At 36.1% G+C, this 22534-nt stretch overlaps 2 protein-coding genes across 2 annotated transcripts; both read left to right on the forward strand.

Moving 5' to 3' along the window:
* The first annotated feature begins 15273 nt into the window (after positions 1-15273).
* On the forward strand, positions 15274-18420 carry LOC120152283 (glucan endo-1,3-beta-glucosidase 2-like). The gene is made up of 4 exons (XM_039164540.1): positions 15274-15443; positions 16741-17994; positions 18092-18119; positions 18206-18420. Exons 1-4 carry the CDS (start codon positions 15374-15376, stop codon positions 18357-18359), a joined length of 1506 nt encoding a protein of 501 aa, XP_039020471.1. The 5' UTR covers positions 15274-15373; the 3' UTR covers positions 18360-18420.
* Positions 18421-19953: 1533 nt separating this feature from the next.
* LOC120152299 (diacylglycerol lipase-alpha-like) lies at positions 19954-22476 on the forward strand. The gene is made up of 5 exons (XM_039164553.1): positions 19954-20816; positions 21346-21404; positions 21497-21625; positions 21803-21938; positions 22021-22476. The coding sequence occupies exons 1-5, from the start codon at positions 20118-20120 to the stop codon at positions 22366-22368; spliced, it is 1371 nt and encodes a 456-aa protein (XP_039020484.1). The 5' UTR covers positions 19954-20117; the 3' UTR covers positions 22369-22476.
* The last annotated feature ends 58 nt before the right edge of the window (positions 22477-22534 follow it).

Below are 22534 nucleotides of genomic sequence, written 5' to 3' on the forward strand. Positions count from 1 at the left end.
CAGAAGCGCGGTCTTTCTCAAAGCTCTTCTCAACCCAGTTCTTCTCAACCACAACCTCCTTCTAAAACAAACGATTCTTCTAAGGAAATCAGGTCCTTCAAAACTCTGAACTTTAGATCCGATATGGAGAAACAAAGATGGCAGATGAGTTTTAAAGTAAGGAAGATTCGTCCCGAACGTGTCATTGACCTGGGTTTCTTGTTTGATGATAAATATGCATTTAGTTTTAAATCCACATTTACATCTTGGGGTTGGCTTGAATTCCTTGGTGTAGAACCAAGATATTATCCCAACCTAGTTAGAGTCTTCTACAACAATGCTTCCTTACAGAACGAGCCTAATAAGACTAATATAATAAGAATTAATACACATGTCATGGGGAAGGATATATATATATCTCTGGAAACTATTGCGGAGGGTTTAAGTGTAGCGAATAAAGGGGATTCAGATGAAAATGCTGTAGATTGGTCTACAATTAAACGGGTTGCTAGAAATAGCCCAATTCACCTCGATGTAGAGTCGAGAGTGTTTCACAAAATGCTCACATGGTATATCCGGCCTAGTGGGGGAAAACATTCAACGTTTCGAGACAGCGATTATTGGTGGATAGCAAAGTATAAATCCAAATCCAAAACGGCTCCAAACATTGCAAAACTCATATTTAATACAATTATATATATGGTCACAAAGGGAGCAAAAATTTCAACTACACTACCATATGGATGTGTCATCACCCATCTGTTGAAGAAGAAGGAAGTTGATTTTTCGCATGACGCCTCTGTTCGATTAACCCGCAAGATTGACATGGTATTTATTAAAAAAGCGGGATATGATTTTGTTGAAAAACTCGGTTGGAAGCGTGTCAAGGAGGTCAGATTAGATCAAGAGAGGGAGGAAATGGACCCCGTTGGCCATGAAGAAGAGCAACCAAGTGGAGACGCAATGATGGAAGAAGCTCTAGTTGCAGAGGATGTCACAATTAAGACCGTGATTGAATACATGGTCAATTTTCGGGAGCATATTGATTCCCTTATGAGTGGAATGCGATCTGATATTTCATCATTGCAACATGAAGTCTCCATGTTGCGTGACGAATTACGTCAACGACATCAAACGAGTTAGGTAATTCATTATTTATGTTTCTAAATATTTACACGTTCTGAACTGTATTTTATTTTCTTTTAATAGATGTGGACAACCAAGCTGTCAATGAAGATGAAGCTGACGATGAAGATGACGATGAAGATGACGATGATGATGATGATGATGATCCAAACAAGTATATCGTGTCTGCAATGCCGCCTTCAAGAAAACTTTTAATTTTTGATCTCAATGGTGTCCTTGCCTACATCCCAAGACTGCCTGCAGGTTTTAATTCTATTCTTTTGTATCCATTATTTTAACATATAAGCGTAGAACTTTAATCTCATTTTCTTCATGTTGTAGATGTTGTCCACATAATAGGATTATTTGAATTTATGCAATTTTGTGTCGACAATTTTGTTGTTGCCCTTTGGTCTTCAAAGATGAGGTTAGAACATGTTTGGAGCAATTGAATTATTGTAGTCAAAATCGTTAATATACATTTGAATGTTAACATTCAAACTTGATTACAATCTCAGGCATAACGTCGACCGTGTACTTGAGAAACTACCTTTATTTTCTGAGCATTTTCTATTCGTGTGGGTAAGATGAATGTCATTACAGTTTGCTGACTTTTCGTTGTCTATGATTCCTACATATTTATGTTCGACTGTTTGTGAACATGATCAAGTAAAATGCAAAACATACGATACTGTTACCTACTGTAAAGATCTCAATGATGTTAACGCGTGTCCAGATTTTAACGAGCTAAATACACTTTTGGTCGATGATTCAGCGGAAAAAATGATTTATAATCCGGTAAGTTGCATTTATGCAATACGTTTTTCCAGTTGAACATGTGTTCAGACATTGATTATTTTAACAACTTATGTGTTTATATAGAAATACAATTGCATATGTCCACATACCTTTGACGCTGCTTCCCATTCGAACGAAAATGCTCTAGGTATGACACAAATTTATTCATGCTTATGCGAATTTAGTTTATTGTTAGTAAAATTGCACCTCATTAGTTTGATAATTGAAATTATTTATGTATGTCCTCAGAAAAAGGCGGAAACATACAAGAGTATTTGGAAAATTTGTTGAAGGCCTCTAATATTCCGGACTTCGTTAGAAATAACCCTTTTTCATCGGATTAATTTTGTTTGTTGGTACATTATTTGAACATTCTTGTGTATGTATATTTTGGTGTGATTATATTGTGTGTATATTTTCATTAATTATTCCATATTTGCTTCTCTGTATACATATACATATGAGGATTGTTGAAATATCAATACTAGTTATTAATGTATTTTACATCTGCTTGCAAATGTATCGAAACACATTACTATATCATTGTTTTCCATGATATCCACAACAAAGTTTTCATACTTTTTAATATTGTGTCGGTACTTTATGTCCAGAATGGAAGAAAAATGTGTCGATACCTTTTCAAAAAGTGTCGATTGAAAAAACATCGGAACCCATAATTATAATGTAATAGATAATTTTTTAATATAATCGGTATAAATATATCGGTTTTATGAGCGAATAGGTCTACAACCTATATCGACACTTTTTAATATTGTGTCGGTACTTTATGTCCAGAATGGAAGAAAAATGTGTCGATACCTTGTCAAAAAGTGTCGACATTTACACATCGGAACCCAGAATTATAATGTAATAGATAATTTTGTAATATAACCGGTATAAATATACCGGTTTTATGAGCGAATAGGTCTACAACCTATATCGAGACTTTTTAATATTGTGTCGGTACTTTATGTCCAGAATGAAAGAAAAATGTGTCGATACCTTGTCAAAAAGTATCGACATTTACACATCGGAACCCAGAATTATAATGTAATAGATAATTTTGTAATATAACCGGTATAAATATACCGGTTTTATGAGCGAATAGGTCTACAACCTATATCGACACTTTTTAATATTGTGTCGGTAATTTATGTCCAGAATAGAAGAAAAATGTGTCGATACCTTGTCAAAAAGTGTAGACATTTACACATCGGAACCCAGAATTATAATGTAATAGATAATTTTGTAATATAACCGGTATAAATATACCGGTTTTATGAGCGAATAGGTCTACAACCTATATCGACACTTTTTAATATTGTGTCGCTAATTTTAAGTAACGCGGTTTTTCTTCCTTCATTCAAAATATTTATATGTACATGTTTCTTATACACAATAGGAGTCATGTTGATACTTACGATATATGGAGATCGTTGTCATTTCATTCCGTCTTCGAAAAAATCAGTTGATGTATGCTGTGTGCTTGTACTCAAACTGAGTTTGACTTGAGGACATGTTAGTTTGTTATGTCTCTCACCGTTGCAGTACCCACATCGCCTAATTTTCTTCTCGACCTTGTTCTTCGGCACTTCTTTTCTCTTGTGTTGTTTTCGTTGAGGGTCACGAACGTTGTTTACTACAATGCTCTGGTTGACTGAATCATTCAAACCAAACGAGTTTTCTAATTCTTCTATTAGTTATTTCATCTCATCTCTTGCGGTTTTGAAAGACTCATTTGTCTTTGATGCAATGTAGGATAACCTACTTGACGTTGAACGTAGAGCAACGAACCTTGCCATTTGCATCACTTCTGGAGACACATTCAAATCAACATAACTGGGTGCAGAAGCCTTCGCATCATTAGTCCACCTACTTTGAATCAAAGTCCCGGGCAAATATGTGTAGTCCAAGTGCTTCAAAATGTGAAGTTGATGGCGACACGGAAGTCCAACGGTCTCGAATTTTTTACAGGAGCAAATTAGAGTTTTCGTACGAGAATCAAAACTAATTTCAAATTTCTTATTTTTTTCTACGTACTTTGACAAAATATAATGTTGACATTCATCTGATAAGGACTTAATCTATGCCTCAATCTGGTACAATGTCTCCCGTATAAGTTCATCTTGGAACACACGAAAAGATTTGCGGGTAAAAATCGCAGCGGTATGGCTTTCAAGGTCGACCAGTTTTGTGATCTAGAAGGGCTTCGTATGGGAACTTAAGTAATCCGCTTTCAACTCGTTCATACGCATTCTACTAATTCCATATTCAATTACACGAACAACATCTAAATATGTCTTCTTGTGTTTCAGTGCAATAGCTAGTGAAGCATTCATAGACTCGCACCTTTGTGTTGAACGAATATTGGCAAAGAAATGACCGGTTAGATATGCTTGTGCCCATAAGTGTCGTGTATTTCCCTTCTCAATCACCCACGGATGCTTTTGGACGTTGAATTCTGAAACAACCGAACGCCATTGAATATCAAATTCCTCGGTTGTCCTCCAGGAAGCCATGCATTTTGAGAATGCTGCTGTAAACTTTGGGTCACCAATGTTAGCTTGTGCATTGCGAGAAAGATGCCAAGAACATAATATGTGCTTAGCATAAGGGATAACAGATTTGATAGCCCTCTGTATTACCCTATCCCCATCGGTGACAACTGAAATAGGTGATTTATTCATCATGGCTTCTAAAAAATTCTGTAGCACCCACTCGAAAGATTGAGACGTCTCATCAGCGATTATGGCAGTGGCAAACACAATTGTGTTATGGTGATGATTGACACCAACAATAGGCATAATTGGTCGACCATACAAATTATCTTTGTACGTTGTGTCGAACGCAATTACATCACCGAAGCATGTGTAATCCGATCTCGATGTAGAATCCGACCAAATAAGATTATACAATGCCCCCGATTCGTCTATCGAGTATGTCATAAAAAACTCAGGATCATCATGTTTCTTATAATCAAAGTAGGCAATAAGCGCATTCACATCCCCATCGACGATTTCCTTTGCTTTACCTCTTTGAAATGCATTGTAGAGGTCTTTATGTGTAAATCCAACATTATGATAGCCCCCTGCCTGCTGCGTTAAATAGTTCATTACTTGTGACGTGCCAACACGGACCTCTTTCAATGTTGTTGCCTCATCGATATCAGCCTTACTTACAGCTCTATTAGAACGCATAAATGGTGTCATAGCAGGTGTGCACAATACATGATTATGTTTCTGATCAGACTTACTTATAACCCACTGATCGTTTGTATTTGTTGCTGTAACTACGACTCTAGCCTTACATCCTGTTCTTGTGACTGGCGTATGAGCACGTTGACGATCAACAGTATTGACTTTTGATACTCGAAACCCTTCTTTGGAACAACAAAATTCTTGTGTCTTCACATTCCCTTCCACGTCAAGCCGTGTTGTTCCCTTACGTGCACTAAACTCATATTCCCGTGCGAATCCCTTGTAAAAGTACCAAGCTTGATCACGTGAACAGAAGAGCTGACCAACCAATCTGTCAGATTCATCAACATTATGTACTTCATGGCATTCCTCGGTTGGCTTAACATTGTCTACATCAGTATTATCTATGGCAAAAATTTTGTTGTGCAAGTTCAGTGGTCCAGGAGTTGATGGAGATGTAATTAAAGGTTCATTTTGAACATGTTTCAGTCGTGCTGCTTTCAATAGGATGTGGTATTGGTAGTGGTAGTTAAAGGGTGGGTACAACATTAAATTCGCAGTACATATTTAGGTATGTACAATAACTACAAGTATCGACCCAAAAAACATCAAAACCAATAATTATAATGTAATAGGTAAATTAACAATGTAACAAGTATCGACCCAAACGAGGTGCACGCATAATATATTAGGTCAACATAAAGTATCGACACTTATTAAAAGTATCGATCCCGAAAACATCGAAACCAATAATTATAATGTATTAGGTAAATTTACAATGTAACCGATATAAATATACCGGTTTTATGCTAAAATAGGTCAGCATATAGTATCGACACTTGTTAAAGTTGTGTCGATACTTACGGTCTAGAATGAATGCCAAAAAAGGTGTACCCTTAAAGTGTCGATACATTTATTAAAAAAGTATCGATCCCTAAAACATCAAAACCCATAAGTATAATGTTCAATGAAACCGATATAATTATACCGGTTTTATGAGAGAATAGGTCTAAATCATGTATCGACACTTTTTTAGTTTGTGTCGATATTTTTGTCCAGAATGAAATATTAAAACCAACGAGGTGCAAGCATAAAGTGTCGATACTTACGGTCTAGAATGAATGCCAAAAAAGGTGTACCCTTAAAAAGTGTCGATACATTTATTAAAAAAATATCGATCCCTAAAACATTGAAACCCATAAGTATAATGTAATAGGTAAATGGTCAATGAAACCGGTATAATTATATCGATTTTATGAGAGAATATGTCTAAATCATGTATCGACACTTTTTTAGTTTGTGTCGATATTTTTGTCCAGAATGAAATATTAATGCCCAACGAGGTGCAAGCATAAAGTGTCGATACTTTTATAAAAAGTTTTGACACTTTATGAAATATCGAAACCGATAATTATAATGTAATAGGTAAATTTGCAATGTTACCGGTATAAATATACCGATTTACTTATAAAATAGGTCAATATAAGCGCTATCTATTACATTATATAAGCGCTACCTAATATGTTATTGTACTTGATAATATTTCCCGTTAAATACCTATTTTATTATATAAGCGCTATCTATTACATTATATAAGCATTACCTAATATGTTATTGTACTTGATAATATTTCCGGTTAAATAATATAACATAACCGGTCTAAATTTTAACCAGTCACTTATTTAACCGGTCACACCGTATATTAACCGTTTTTTAGGCGCTGCACCGCAGAACTACCCGTTCTTTGTTTCATGATATTAAAAAGTATTTAAGACACCGTACATATTTCCTGCATGCAACTGCCGTAACATGTTGCAGATGATATCTTAGCCGTTCATCTGCTAACATGTTCTTTTACGTCACTTATGCCTTTTCTTTTGTTTCTACTCCTCTATTTACTCCAGTATTTTCCACCTTTTCTCAGCGATTACATATTTAACGAATATTTACTTTTTTAGCACCGTTTAATATATATTTCCCGAAGTGACACTCTTTCGGCTGAGCTGGCGAAAGGCACGTCCTCGGGGATGCGCTTTACCCGTATTTTTGCTGAGTTTGATGCCACGTGTGGAAGGCGCATCCCCGGGGACGCGCCTTCACTGATTTGACTGCCACGTGTGGAAAGCGCATCCCCGGGGACGCGTCTTCCATTAAATGCCATAAATGCCCCCATCCGTTTTCCCTAACTACCCCTCCTCCTCCCCTATATAAACCCCATCAACCCTCCCTCATTCTTCACACCAAAATCATATTCTCCTCTCTTATATAACTCAAATTCTCCAACTATTTGAGTTTTAAATTTGTTATTAGTGGTAAGAAATTTACTTTTATGTTAGTATTTTTTAAATAGTTATTATATTTTATATTATTATATTTATGTAAATATTATTTTTTTTATTAAAATAATATTTATATAATTATTATTTATTTAGAATTATTAATTTTTTGTGTGCTAATTATATTGTTTTGTCTACAGTTATAATGGAAAACGAAATACTGTTGCGATTGGATATTGATCATATCTCTAGACATTTTAGCGATATGGTAATATTTTTTATAATTAATGTTAATATTTAAATTTATTTTTATTTTAAAGATATTATGAATTTATATTAATTTTTATTTTTTATAATGTATATTATTTAGGATAATGATCGTAATTTAGAGACTTTTATTAAAAATCCACGTATACCGACACCGGAACGTATTTTGCCATATTTGGCTTCTGCCGGGTTCGGGTATGTTGCAATAATTATTGGCGGTTGCAAACTCGAACCTGACCTAATTTCTGCACTGATTGAGAGGTGGAGGCCCGAGACACACACTTTTCACCTTCCATGTGGAGAGGCCACAATTACATTGGAGGATGTCTCTATGCATCTGGGGCTTCCCGTCGACGGAAATATGATGTGTGGTATGGCGGATGGTGATTGGCAGTCAATGTGCATTGATTATCTTGGAGCTGCTCCGCCAGAGTTTAAAGGAGGTAGAATAGTTTTATCTTGGTTGAAAGCTAATTTTGAGGTTTTAAATGAAAATGCTTCAGAGGATCAAGCAAAGGCATGTGCTCGGGCATATATTCTACGAATAATTGGAGGAATATTGATGCCCAACAAATCTCGCAACCAGGTGCATTGTATGTGGTTGCGGCATCTGATCGATTTTTATGAAGCTGGAAGATATAGTTGGGGCGCTGCAGTTTTGGCATTTCTCTTTAGAGAAATATGTCGGGTGACGAATTATAAGAAAACTGCTATCGGTGGATGTCTCATGCTTCTACAATCATGGGCGTGGTTCCGCATGCCTTTCTTATGCCCGATCGTGAATGAACCATACATATTCCCCTTATTGTTGAGGTAATTTTCGAACTAAATTTTGATTTAAATATTTTCAATTAAATAGGGTGATATTTAGTTTATATTATATTTCATAGGTGGTCGATGAAAAGAAAGGACCATAAAAGTATACCTACTGGGTTAGAGGAAATTCGTTTACTTATTGATACGAAAGCTGGGTCTGAGGTATGTTTTTAAATTTGTTTAATTATTAATATTTTAATTTAAAATGCTAGATATAATTAGAATATTTTATTTATTTGAATTGTATATTTATATTTCAGTTTCAGTGGATACCTTATGCGAGCGATGAAGTGAAAGCTTACATCCCACCTTAGTGGGTCATTAGAGGTATGGATATCGGTTATACCTCTTATATGTTATGCTATTATTGAGTGGCATCCAGTTGATCGCGTGCTCCGTCAGTATGGTTGTACGCAATATATTCCTGGAGCACCTAGGAATTTAGACGACGTGCATAACATAGATAGAAGAGAAAAGAAAGATGTTAACTGGGTGGTGAGACACAGAGATTGGATTGGGCTTTGGGAGAACCGATATACACTGTTGGCCCCTCAACAATATTACGCTGAAACTGGTCATATGGTTACGGATAACTATATGGACTGGTTTAATGAAAATGGGAAGTCGTTTCTACTTTTGGCGGAAGCACGAGGGGTTAACTTTCCTAGGCGCCGAGAAAGACGTCAACTGTCTCAATATCATCGTCCCCCGACGCGTGGACGGAGAGAAGGCGCTACCGGTTCTGCATCAATCCCACCACAACATCCTTATCTGTCGATGTCGCAGGGGTACATGCCCAGCCCTCCACTTCATATGCCAAGCCCACCAGTTCATATGCCATCTCTGCATGGTTACATTCCGAGCCCGCAGGGTTACATTCCTAGCCCGCCAGGTTACATGCCTAGCCCGCAGGGTTTTATACCATATGGAGGTGCATATACGACTATGTTTAATGATCCAGCATATGGTTCATATGCATCTTATTTGGCTGGTGGTGCTTCTCCGCATACACCTCAATCTCCATCTGGATCACAGACATCGATGCCAATGTTTCCACAGTTTTCACAGTTCCCGGGGAACGATGGGATTGTTACTAGCACTCCTCCAGGGTCGTTATTTTATACAGGCCCTTCAGCGTCATCTACACCAAATGAAAAAAATGCTGCTGATGATGATAGTGAAGATGAGGAGACTGAAGAACAAGTTCCACGAAGAAATCCTCCACGAAATAGACAACCACCGCCATGTGGAACTCATTCGAGAAGACGACATCGATGATCCAGTTGTATTTTAATGTTATTTAAATAGTTATATTTCAGAATTTTATGTAATTTGGTTATGTTATTTAAATGTTTCATGGTTGTTACATACATATTTTTAATGTTATTTTTTATTCACATTTAACATTAAATGTTTGATAAATGTTTTTAAAATATAAATTATATTATTCGAAATTTAAAATAAAAAAAAATAATATTATTTGAAATTTAAAATTAAAATATAAATTATAGTATTCGAAATTTAACATTAAATTTCAACTTAATATTCCAATTGTATTCGAAATTAAAAGTTATATTCCAATTATAGTTCACAATACTTAAATTGAAATTAAATTTATCCATACATATGATTTTATCATTAACATATATATTAAAACGTATACATTAAAATCAACTTATCACTTCACATTTATTCGTAAAAATATCTCGATGCTCATTCCATATAATTTCAATGTCACAATCAACTTATCACTTCACATTTATTCAATTTATCCATAACATTTTATCTAATTTATTCAAACTTCACATAACGTTTTAATTTAAGTTATGAACTTAAATTAATCTATATGTATAATTTATTCTTAACTTGCTGAACTTTCAAAAGAAGTTAAATTTTGGTTATAATTTACCTGATTTCACAATCCATCTAGTGTCCCCGAGGGACATGAGTGACATAATAGGGCAATGATAACATATTCTCTGACAAAATAATGGAAGACGCGCCCCCGGGAACGCGCCTTCAAGTCCCCTGAGAAATAATATGTACTGATATGAATAGTGTCCCCAAGGGACATGAGTGACATAATAGGGCAATGATAACATATTCTCTGATAAAATAATGGAAGGCGCGCCCCCGGGAACGCGCCTTCAAGTCCCTTGAGAAATAATAGGTACTGATATGAATAGTGTCCCCGAGGGACATGAGTGACATAATAGGGCAATGATAACATATTCTCTGACAAAATAATGGAAGGCGCGCCCCCGGGAATGCGCCTTCAAGTCCCCTGAGAAATAATAGGTACTGATATGAATAGTGTCTCCGAGGGACATGAGTGACATAATAGGGCAATGATAACATATTCTCTGACAAAATAATGGAAGGCGCGCCCCCGGGAACGCGCCTTCAAGTCCCCTGAGAAATAATAGGTACTGATATGAATAGTGTCCCCGAGGGACATGAGTGACATAATAGGGCAATGATAATATATTCTCTGACAAAATAATGGAAGGCGCACCCCCGGGAACGCGCCTTCATATGAATAGTACTCTGATTATAGACACTATTATATGCAATGTATTATAAACTTTCAAAACAAACTTCAGTTCACAAGCTTTCAAATTCTCAAATTCCCAAACTCTAAATTCTTAAATTCTCTGAAAATGAGTCATCTTTCTGCTGTTGTTTTGTATGATGGAGAAATTAAGGAAGCTAAAGAGGGGGTTGTTTTTGAGTCAGATCATTATATCCCCTTAACCTTGAAGAGAAACATCACAATTGAGGAGTTAATCACAAAAATTTCGTTAAAGATTCGTGTAGCAGGCCAGAGAAGACTATCTTCACTTCAATACAGATTTCCTACTGAACTTTTTTCGCTCACGTATACATCATTTCAGCTTTCAAACGATGATGCTGTTTCTATGATGGTTGATGCTCATATGGGGAGTTCACAATCTCTTATTGAAATGTATGCCACTTTTATTGAGGTTCGTGCAACTCGTGGTCTCTCATATTCCTCTCACTTTGGCATTGCATATCAAGTTGATCAAGTTGATAGCCCGACACAACTGATCTGTAATGATTTCACATCATTAATGGCGGATCCAACGCCAGATACCATGCCATCAAGTTCAATAGGAAGGCATTCATCTGCAACTGCTTATGATCTCAACCCACGTGGCTTCACCAATAATCCATATGGCAACATCTCTTCTACTTCAAGGGGCAGACATTCATCTGCCAATATTTTCAACTTACATATGGAAATGCCAACGAGACGGCAGTCTATTCACATCCCACATGATACAATGGCCTCAAGTTCAAGGGGAGGACACGCAAGCGGGAACTTATTTGACCTCAACATTGGATTATCAGATGAACCCTCATCTCCACCAGAAGAACCTCTTCGGGAGCCAGGTGCTGAAACGGGATTATTCGTTGAACCTGACTCACCACAGTTTAACGAACATTCTGATGATGACGAGGATGACATTCCGATAAATACAACACCAGCCGAACTTCCTGCACATATGTATGAGGCTGATTATGATGCAATGTATGAGCCTGAATTTCCAGATCTTCCTGATGTTGGCAACTATGGACTTCAATCATTAGTCAATGACGGTAATTTACATATTGGAATGGAGTTCGCATCGAAGGAGGAAGCAATGATGGCAATAAAGAGTTACAATATTCGTAACTCAGTTAAGTCCCGAGTTGATCGATCTAACACGAAGAAATATGTCTGCTACTGCGTCCAACGTGACAACGGATGTCAATGGATGGTCCGTGTATCAAAGAGGAAGAGGAAGAACAACTTATGGGAACTAACAAGATACAACGGTCCTCATACATGTTGTGCAACAGATATAAATCAGGATCATCCCAACTTGGACTCCAACATTATTTGCCAAGCAATCATGCCCATTGTGAAGCAAAGCTCTCATATAGCTGTTGCAGTGTTGATTTCTGCTATACAGTCACAATATGAGTACATTGTCTCATATAAAAAAGCGTGGTTGGCAAAACAGAATGTCATTTGCAAACTTCATGGCGAATGGGATTCCTCTTACAACGAGCTGCCCAGTTGGTTTCATGTTGTGCAAAGACTTAATCCCGGGACAATTGTTGAGTTCAAAACTCAACATCATTACGTGAATGATCGAATGGTTCGCGATCGCTGCCAATTTTACCGTGTCTTTTGGACTTACCCTCAGTGTATTAATGCAGTCAAGTACTGTAAACCAGTTGTCCAAATTAATGGTACTTTCTTGTATGAGAAATACAAGCAAGTTTTATTATTGGCTGTGGTCCAAGATGGAAACCGCAATATTCTTCCTGTTGCGTTTGCCCTCGTTCAAGGAGAAGACACTGAGTCTTGGGCTTTTTTCCTTAAAAATTTACGTTTACATGTTGTCACCAGGGAACGAGTATGCATTATTTCAGACCGAGGAGCCGGGATAAAAGCAGCAATTGACTCTTTGGGTACAATGTATAGACCTCCACATGTTCAACATCGTTATTGTGTCCGTCATATTACTGCAAACTATTACGAAAAATACAAGAAGAACGATGAACGTCAGTTAGTCGTGCGGATGGGTATGTTAATTTTCCCCAATTTTTATATCAATTTCTTATTACTTATTTATACTTCATATTAACTATTACATATTCCTAATGGCTTAGGTTACGAACTCTTACCTCAAAGGTTTGAGTCAATGCTACAAGAGTTGTTTGGCAAAAATAAGAAGGGGTGCGAGTACATTATGGACATCAGCAAAGAAATGTGGACAAATGCATATGACGGGGGTATCGCTATGGTCATATGACAACAAACTTGACTGAAGCAATAAATTCAACCTTAAAGGGGGTGTGTCATTTACCAGTCACGACGTTGGTTAAAACGACTTATTTTCGTTTGGGTCAACTCTTTGCAAAGCTCGGTGGACAAGCTCTTACTTGGATGCAAAACGGCCATATTTACCACCCAAGACTAGTAGTTGATTTACAGAAAAAAGTGGATGCATCAAATGGGATGTTAGTTACAAATTTTTCTCGCACCCGTAAATTGTTTCGTGTAACCGAAATGTCACGCCTGCTGCAAGGGATTGGAGCTAACTCTTTCAGAGTTAATCTGCAAGAGAGGTGGTGCGATTGTGGTTTCTTTCAAGAACTCAAATATCCATGCTCTCGTGTCATTGCAGCTTGCTCACATTCGCATTTGGACTACAAAAATTATGTTGATCTCGTATACCAACTTTCACAAGTATTCAAGGTATATGAATTTGAGTTTCCGCCCATAGGAAACGAAAGAGACCCAAATGAGATTCAAACTTGGCTTGCAATTGTACCATATCCATTGCTATTGAGGGACTCAGGTCGTCCAAAATCTACTAGAATACATTGTGATATGGATATTCGGGAGAAGTCAACAGAACAAAAACGATGTGGGCATTGTAGAAACATCGGGCACAATAGAAAAAAATGTTCAGCTCTGTCATATAACCGTTAACTCTTATGTAATTAATATTGTATTTAAATGAATGCTTTTGTTTCTAATAATCTAATGTTATTGCATTTATATAATTTGTCAATGTATGTACACCTAAATAATTTTTTTAACTTTTAAATACATAAATATTTTTAATATATTTATTTAATATAATAATTAATATTATTAGTTATAATTTTTTTAAAATATAATAATAATTCCACCTTCTAAGTAGAGAAAAATATTAAATTAAACAAATTAAAAGTTATTAAAAAATTTATGTATACGATGACACATTTCATGTTCTGATTAAATGATTGAATTTATTAAATTAATATTATGAATGTTTTTGTTTCTAATAATCTAATGTTATTGCATTTATATAATTTGTCAATGTATGTACACCTAAATAATTTTTTTAACTTTTAAATACATAAATATTTTTAATATATTTATTTAATATAATAATTAATTATTAGTTATAATTTTTTAAAATATAATAATAATTCCACCTTCTAAGTAGAGAAAAATATTAAATTAAACAAATTAAAAGTTATTAAAAAATTTATGTATACGATGACACATTTCATGTTCTAATTGGAGGATTAAATTTATTAAATTAAATTTTCAATAAGACTAATTTCATAAAATATGTAAGTCTTGAAGATTAAATATGTAATTATAATAATTTATTAATTTATGCATCAATATTTTCGTTAAATATTAATAAGAGATGACTAGATTGATAACATTTAAATAATTAACTGATAAAATTAATAGATCGATAATCAAAATAAAAAGTAATAATATAACCATATGTGTAATATTATAATTTCATACATTTTTCCTATAACTACAATAAAGTCAAAACTGGTTTTCATATATTATTCTATCATATTAATGTAGATAATTCACTCTACCTTTAACACACATTAACAAAATACATTTGATAATTCTTACATTATAATCGAAACATTTTACATAATATATTATTAATTTATAATAATAATAAAAATAAAATATTTATTATTAAACAAAATACGTGGCAGTCGAGCTGGCGAAAGGTGCATCTCCAGGGATGCGTCTTCGACACGTGACATCCAACTCAGCGAAAATACGGGTAAAACACGTCCCCGAAAACACGTTTTTCGTCAACTCAATCGAAAGGGCAACCCTTTAAAAAATATATATTAAACTATGCTAAATAGGTAAATATTTGTTAAATATGTGTATGGTCAAAGCCCCTTTTCTCCCTCAGTCGTCTTCTCTCTCTCTCTGCTTTCTCTTAGTTTCCTTCAACTGAGCCCCACGTTGCCTTTCTACTCGTTTCCAGTTGTTTCCGGATCCCTCAGCTCACTCTCTTCTTTCTGGCTTCTGTTTGTTTCGTGAGAATAATTCGAGGGTGTTTTTTTTTTATATTTTTACCTATGGCCTGGCTTCATGTTTTTGTTGTTGTTCTTCTTCTTCTAGCCGTTTCTCAAGCAACAGCTGATGAAGGTAAAGCTTTTTATGTCCTACTCTTCCATTTACTCAATCTTTTCTTAATACTTCATTTAAAGGGATCTTACAACTGATGAGCTCGATCACTTTTCGACCAGCTTTCTGGGTTTTCTTTTCTTCCCTTTGTATGTTCTTCAAGTCATTTGAAGGCTAGAAACCTGATGAAAATGTATTGTTTAAACGTATTTGAGGGGAAGTCTTTTGACTGTAATGAAATTCTTTTGCCCTTTTACTTTGCTTTGGGGGATTTTGGTAGGTCTGAAGCATTAAACTGGGGAATAAGTGAGGACAGAAGGGAAGTTGGGGGTATTAAAAAATCATATATATATATATATGATATGGCCTACATGTCAGCTAATGAGAACGTAACTGATAACTCTTCTAAGAAGAAAGGTATATAACCGACTATAATGGGGATACTCTGTGTACAATGAGGAATCCAGCTTTGATGCTGGGGACAGGGTAGATTAAAGGAATAGTTTTTCCCTCATTTTGTTCTTATTTTTTCCCACTACTATTGCATTCTTTTGCTGAACTGAATACAGGAAAGGAAAATGGAAACCCAAAACCAAGATCTTTAATGTATAAAACATTGGTTGAACTGGTTTTTAACTGATTCAACTATCATCCGATTTTTTTATATATTTGCCAGACTCGAAGCATTTGTCGGATTCCGGTTGAACGGATCCGGGTTTTTTATTTAATGATCAATGTAGCTCTAATATTGTTCAGCAGGGTAGATCCTAGAGGTAATTCCATTGGTTCATTTTAGGCCTTCACTGTATTTTCTTTAAGAAAAAGAGAAAAATCTCGGGCAGTGGCATTTCCACTTGCCTTGGTAACGAAATAAAATGGTCAAAAGATTACTGGATCTAGGAAATGTTGCCGGCTTTGGAGTAGGGAACATACCATCATTATTATATATATATGTTCATGTCTCAATGCTTTTGATGTAGCTACCATGCACCCATGTTTGTATTTTTTTTATTGAAATGTTCACATGGATAAGTTTCTTTGTTGGAAATCTACTGATCATGGTGGGGTTTCTATTTTAGTGAAGGACTGTCTTGCTGGATGCATTCTATATCCGACACTTTCACTTAAGTCCGAGTAACATAGGGTTGTCACACTGTCTTTAATTCGATACCAGAATCGGACATTCTCATCTTATTTTAAATTTAGTAGGGATTTTTAAGGATCATGATTAATTGACTGTAAAGCGATAATGGTATCAGCGTATTTGCTCTGTAGAGAGATCTGTTTTAACTATTTTGGTCTAATTCTGTTGTTGCAGATCCATATATTGGAGTGAATATAGGGACAGATCTAGCAATCATGCCACACCCAACTCAAGTAGTTGCTCTTCTTAAAGCCCAGAATATCCAACATGTTAGGTTGTATGATGCAGACCGAGGAATGCTAGTTGCTCTTGCAAATACTGGGATTCGAGTTATGGCTTCTATCCCCAACGAACAACTTCTTGGCATCGGACAATCGAATTCCACTGCAGCTAATTGGGTCTCTCGGAACATCGTTGCACATTATCCAGCAACCAACATCACTGCAATTTGTGTTGGTTCCGAGGTTTTCACTACTCTTCCTAATGCAGCACCAGTGCTTGTGAATGCCATGAAGTTTGTTCACTCTGCCCTCGTGGCATCGAATTTAGACAACCAAATCAAACTTTCATCACCTCTTGCTTCATCTATAATCCTTGATTCTTTCCCACCTTCCCAGGCCTTTTTCAACCGGTCATGGAATCCAGTTATGGTCCCTATGCTTAATTTCTTGCAGTCGACGGGGTCACCTCTCATGCTTAATATATACCCTTACTATGACTATATGCAATCAAATGGTGTGATTCCACTAGACTATGCACTTTTCAAGCCTCTTCCTCCTACAAAGGAAGCGGTCGACTCTAACACACTTGTCCACTACTCCAATGTCTTTGATGCTATGGTCGATGCTACGTATTTTGCCATGGCTTTTCTGAACTTCACTAACATCCCTGTTATAGTGACTGAAACTGGTTGGCCATCGAAAGGTGATTTCAAAGAACCAGATGCCACAATAGAGAACGCCAACACATACAACAGCAACTTGATCCGCCATGTGATAAACAAAACCGGAACTCCCAAGCGCCCTGGAATTGCTGTCAGTACTTACATCTACGAGCTCTATAATGAGGACCAGAAACCCGGGCCAATCTCGGAGAAGAACTGGGGTTTGTTTGATTCAAATGGTGACCCTATTTACATACTACGCTTGACAGATTCAGGGTCATTGTTAGCAAATGACACCACTAATCAAACTTATTGCATGGCAAAGGAAGGTGCTGATCCGAAGATGTTGCAGGCTGCTTTAGATTGGGCATGTGGACCAGGAAAAGTAGATTGTTCGGCATTGTTGCAGGGAAAACCATGTTATGAGCCCGATAACGTGATTGCACATGCAACTTATGCATTCGACACTTACTATCACTGTATGGGGAAGACTCCCGACTCATGTGACTTCAATGGGGTTGCAGATATTACAACAACAGATCCAAGTAAGATAAACATAGAGCACGCATACATAGATACTGATATAACAACATTATTGATTACATGAGAAGGAAACTAATCCAAGTTTGCGTCTTTTCACAGGTCACGGTTCTTGTATTTTTCCAGGAAGGTAAAAAGAAATAACAACTTTTTACCCCTTTGGCTTAGCTTTTTTTTCACTTGTCCTTCACTTTTATTTGTTGATGTATGATGCAGCCTTGGAAGGAATGGAACCAGGGTAAATATAACAGCACCGTCGATGAACTCAATAAGTTCGGATTCACCGGGTCGGAATTTTTACAGCGGGGGAGGTTTCGGTACGGTGTTAGTGGTAATCAAGGTTATGCTGTGGAGTGTAATCTTCTTGTAGGATGTTGTGCAATTTATTTTAAGCAAAAAATTTTGAGTGGAGTAGTTGGGTCAATGGGAGGTTTTCCCCTGTTATTTTGGGTTCAGGCCTATTCGGTTTTGTACAAAATGAAGTGGAGGTGATGATTTCGCAATAACTCATTCAACTCCTGTATTCTTTTAGCATCATATGAATACCAGCATTATTGCATGGTTGATTCTTCCACGCTCAACGACCAATGATAAGTATTATTAATTTAATTTATAATAAAACTTTAAAATTATAAAATATTTAACGTATAATTACAAATTCGTTGATAATTATAAATTAGTTAAAAATTTAAACATGAGTTATTTAGGGTAAATTATGTTTTTAGTACCTAAAATTTTACTTTTGGTATGTTTTGGTGCTTAAACTTTCAATTTTTATAAAATCATACTTAATGTTTAGTTTTTGTTTCATTTTGATACTCGTTAAAAACTTAACGACTAGATTAACGTGATAATTTTTTTATTATTTTTAAATTTCCATGTCAGCAATCAAATAATTTTTTTATTTTTTATTTTTATTCAGCCAATAGGTGCCACCCTATGAAATAAAACTAACAAAATTTGGGCATAGCTAGGGGATTGAACCCTTGTCCTCCAAGTAAGGCAATAACGTTGCGTTTGGTTCATGGAATGTAAGATTACTAGTGGGAATGTAAGATTACCAGGGAATAAAATTACTGAGAATGTTGTATTTTGTGTTTTGTTGGTTTAGCAGGAATATAAGATTACCGTGTTTGGTTAAAGGAATAAAATATTATTGGAATGTATATTTGACCAAATTGTCCTTATTATATATTTGTTTTTTAACAAGTTGGAAAATATTTATATATTTTCTTTAAAAATTTAAATTCATAAAAAAAATTATATATTATTTAAAAAATTGAAAATATAAAAAGGTTTAATGAAAGGGTAAAATTTTATTTTAATCCCTGAACTTCATATAAAATTTTAATTATAGATTTTTTTTGTAAATCTAAAATAGTTTAAGGATAAATTTGTAATTTAACATTCGTAGAATTTTTATTATTCAATGACAGAAGAATAATATTTTTGAAAGAAATTTTTTTTTAAGGGCATTTTAGTCCAAAACGCCGGTAATCCAACAATACCTAAGGAAATGGAGGTAATGACATTCCCAGTAATATATCCCAAAAAATCTACTATTGGTAATAAAACATTACTGGGAATAAGATTCCTGACCAACCAAACATGGGAATGTGGATTTCATTCTCATGAGAATCCCACATTCCTTAATCCAAACATCCCCTAAAGGATTAGCCACTAAACTAAGCAAGTTAATAGTAGATAAATCACCACAACCTATATTTAATTATTTTCCATTACCATCACAAAACCAGAAATTTTAATTAAATAATAAATTATTATATTATTTATTTAAAAATACAAAATATTTTTCATTATACACCAAATTACTTAATTAAAAAATAGATTGTTTTCGTTTAAATTTGAAAAAAAAACGGTAATAGAAAAAGAATAAATGTGTGTATATTTAGTTTACGTGGAAAATACCGAGTAGCTGAAACTCCAAGACAAGCACCAAAGCAACGACCAGAAAGAGTAAAGGTTGTACAGAGTTGAAACGTTTTCGTTCGTGGATGTCGGAATTTCACATTTCTATGTAATCTGATCTCTCTCTCTCTCTTCTGTCCGAATCTTTTTTTTTTCATTACAAGCATCGCTTAAAATCTGTTACCCAATTCCTTCTTAAATGTCTGTCTCTTGCGGTGTCGAGTGCGCTCTCGTGTTTGGCTGTTCGCGTTGGGCATTGAAACGCTGCACCCGTGTCGGTTCAGACGACAGTGAAACCTGGCCATTAGCTACCCACGACGAGTTCCACCCTGTCCCAAGACTCTGTCGTTTAATCCTAGCCGTCTACGAACCCGATCTCAGAAACCCCCAGTGCCCTCCAGACGGCGGCTACAGGCTCAACCCAGACTGGGTCTTGAAACACGCCGACTATGAACAAACTCTCGGTCGTTCTCCGCCCTACCTTATCTACGCCGACCACGACAGGAAGGAAATCGTGGTGGCAATTAGGGGACTCAACTTGGTCAAAGACAGCGACTATAAATTGCTTTTGGATAACAGGTTGGGGATGCAGATGTTTGATGGAGGGTATGTCCATCACGGGCTGTTGAAATCGGCGGTTTGGTTGTTGAACGAGGAGAGCCAGACGTTGAAGAGGGTTTGGGAAGACACCGGGAGGGAATATCAGCTGATTCTCGCCGGACATTCGTTGGGGTCGGGAGTTGCGGCTTTGATGACGGTGGTGCTGGTTAATCACAGGGATAGATTGGGTGGGATTCCCCGGAATAAGATTCGGTGCTATGCGTTGGCGCCGGCCAGGTGTATGTCACTAAACTTGGCTGTCAAGTATGCTGATGTTATTCACTCCATTGTCTTGCAGGTGAGCTTATCTCTTTTTTCTCCTCAAATTATTGTTCGATTCGAATATGGTATGGGCCTAATACAGAATGGTTAGAGTTTTCTTAGCTTTAATGGAAGTATAATGTCTGCAAATAAAGTCGGCGAACATAATTCGAGTCTATGCCGGTACATATTCCGAGGAGAGAAAGTAGCAAAATAGTATATGGAAACGAAAAAGTGATGACTGCCTTCCAAGCTAGGAAGAATGGAATGAATAAGAACCATGTTCTTTTTGAGTCCATTACTATCTAGTACAAGTTTAATCATTATTTATAACTATGATTTTCACAATTCATGGATGGATTCTTCGCATTTGAATCCAGATGATCGATGTATTCGAAAGTAACGAACCCTATGTTAGCATTCAAACATTTTGTACCAGAGTGGGAGATTGGTTTCTTTCTTGCTTTATAGTCGATACGCAACTTTTTTCGGCCTGCATTTATATAAGTAATGTTTCCTAATCACCTTCATTCAGTGAATTTAGATTATTTGTAATTGTTTCGCAGGATGATTTCTTGCCTAGGACAGCCACACCCTTGGAAGATATCTTCAAGTCAATATTCTGGTACTTTGTTTCTCTTGTTTGCTTTTGCATCTTTTCATTTATTTTTCTCTTACAACTTTCTTGTTTCTACTGTTATTTGATGCTTAGGGCAGCTTGCCCTGCTTGATATTTCTTGTTTGCTTGAGGGATACTTTCATACCAGAAGGTAGGAAACTTAAAGATCCGAGACGACTTTATGCTCCTGGACGAATGTATCATATAGTCGAGAGAAAGTTTTGCAGGTACCGGCATTTTCAGACTCTTGCTTCTTTTTCATGTTTGCATCGACTTGTGCATTTTGTGTTTACTTTGATCCTCGAATGATGGGTTACCAATATTAGTTACAATTCTATTTTTAGATTATGGTGAGGTTGTCTGTTTATTTGATATCAAGTTTACTATGTGATTCGAGTTCCTAGATGTGGGAGGTTTCCTCCAGAAGTCCGAACAGCCATTCCTGTCGACGAGAGGTTTGAACGTATCGTTTTATCTTGTAACGCAACAGCCGATCACGGAATAATTTGGATCGAAAGGGAATCAGAGAAGGCTTTGGAAGTGAGTGCTCCTCCTTTTGGTTTAATAGCTTCGTTCTCGGACCTTGGATTATCTGCAATAGCTTAATTGTTGGTTCCTACAGGTTATGAGGGAGAATAAATCCGAGACGATAACTGTTCCTCCGAAAATACAGAAACTGGAGAGGTTGAAGACCCTTGAGAAAGAACACGAAGATGCATTGCAAAAAGCTGTCAGTTTGAATATCCCTTACGCCGTACCCATAGCCGGTGAAACGATTGAGATTGGGATTGAGGAAATGGAAACGGAAACAGAGGCTGTCGAAGCCAACAACGGAGATAACCCAAAAGCCAAACCGGAGTTGAGCTCTAGAGGGACAAACTGGGATGAGTTGGTTGAGAAACTTTTCGAGAGGAGTGAGTCGGGGAAACTAATTCTAAACAGGGAATTAACTACCCGTCAAATCCAATAGCCAACCTTTTTGTTTTCAGTTTCCTCAAATTAATTGATTCTTTCATACATTATATGATTATTTGAAACTACGTATATTCAATATAAGATGATTTTTTTATTTATTAAAGAACAGTCCTTTTAAGCAATTGGTACGTATAATCTCAGAGCATTAATGGTAAAGGGCG

This window comes from Hibiscus syriacus, unplaced genomic scaffold, assembly GCF_006381635.1.
Source record: "Hibiscus syriacus cultivar Baekdansim isolate YM2019G1 unplaced genomic scaffold, ASM638163v2 tig00111088_pilon, whole genome shotgun sequence".
In the NCBI taxonomy this organism is placed as follows: domain Eukaryota; kingdom Viridiplantae; phylum Streptophyta; class Magnoliopsida; order Malvales; family Malvaceae; genus Hibiscus; species Hibiscus syriacus.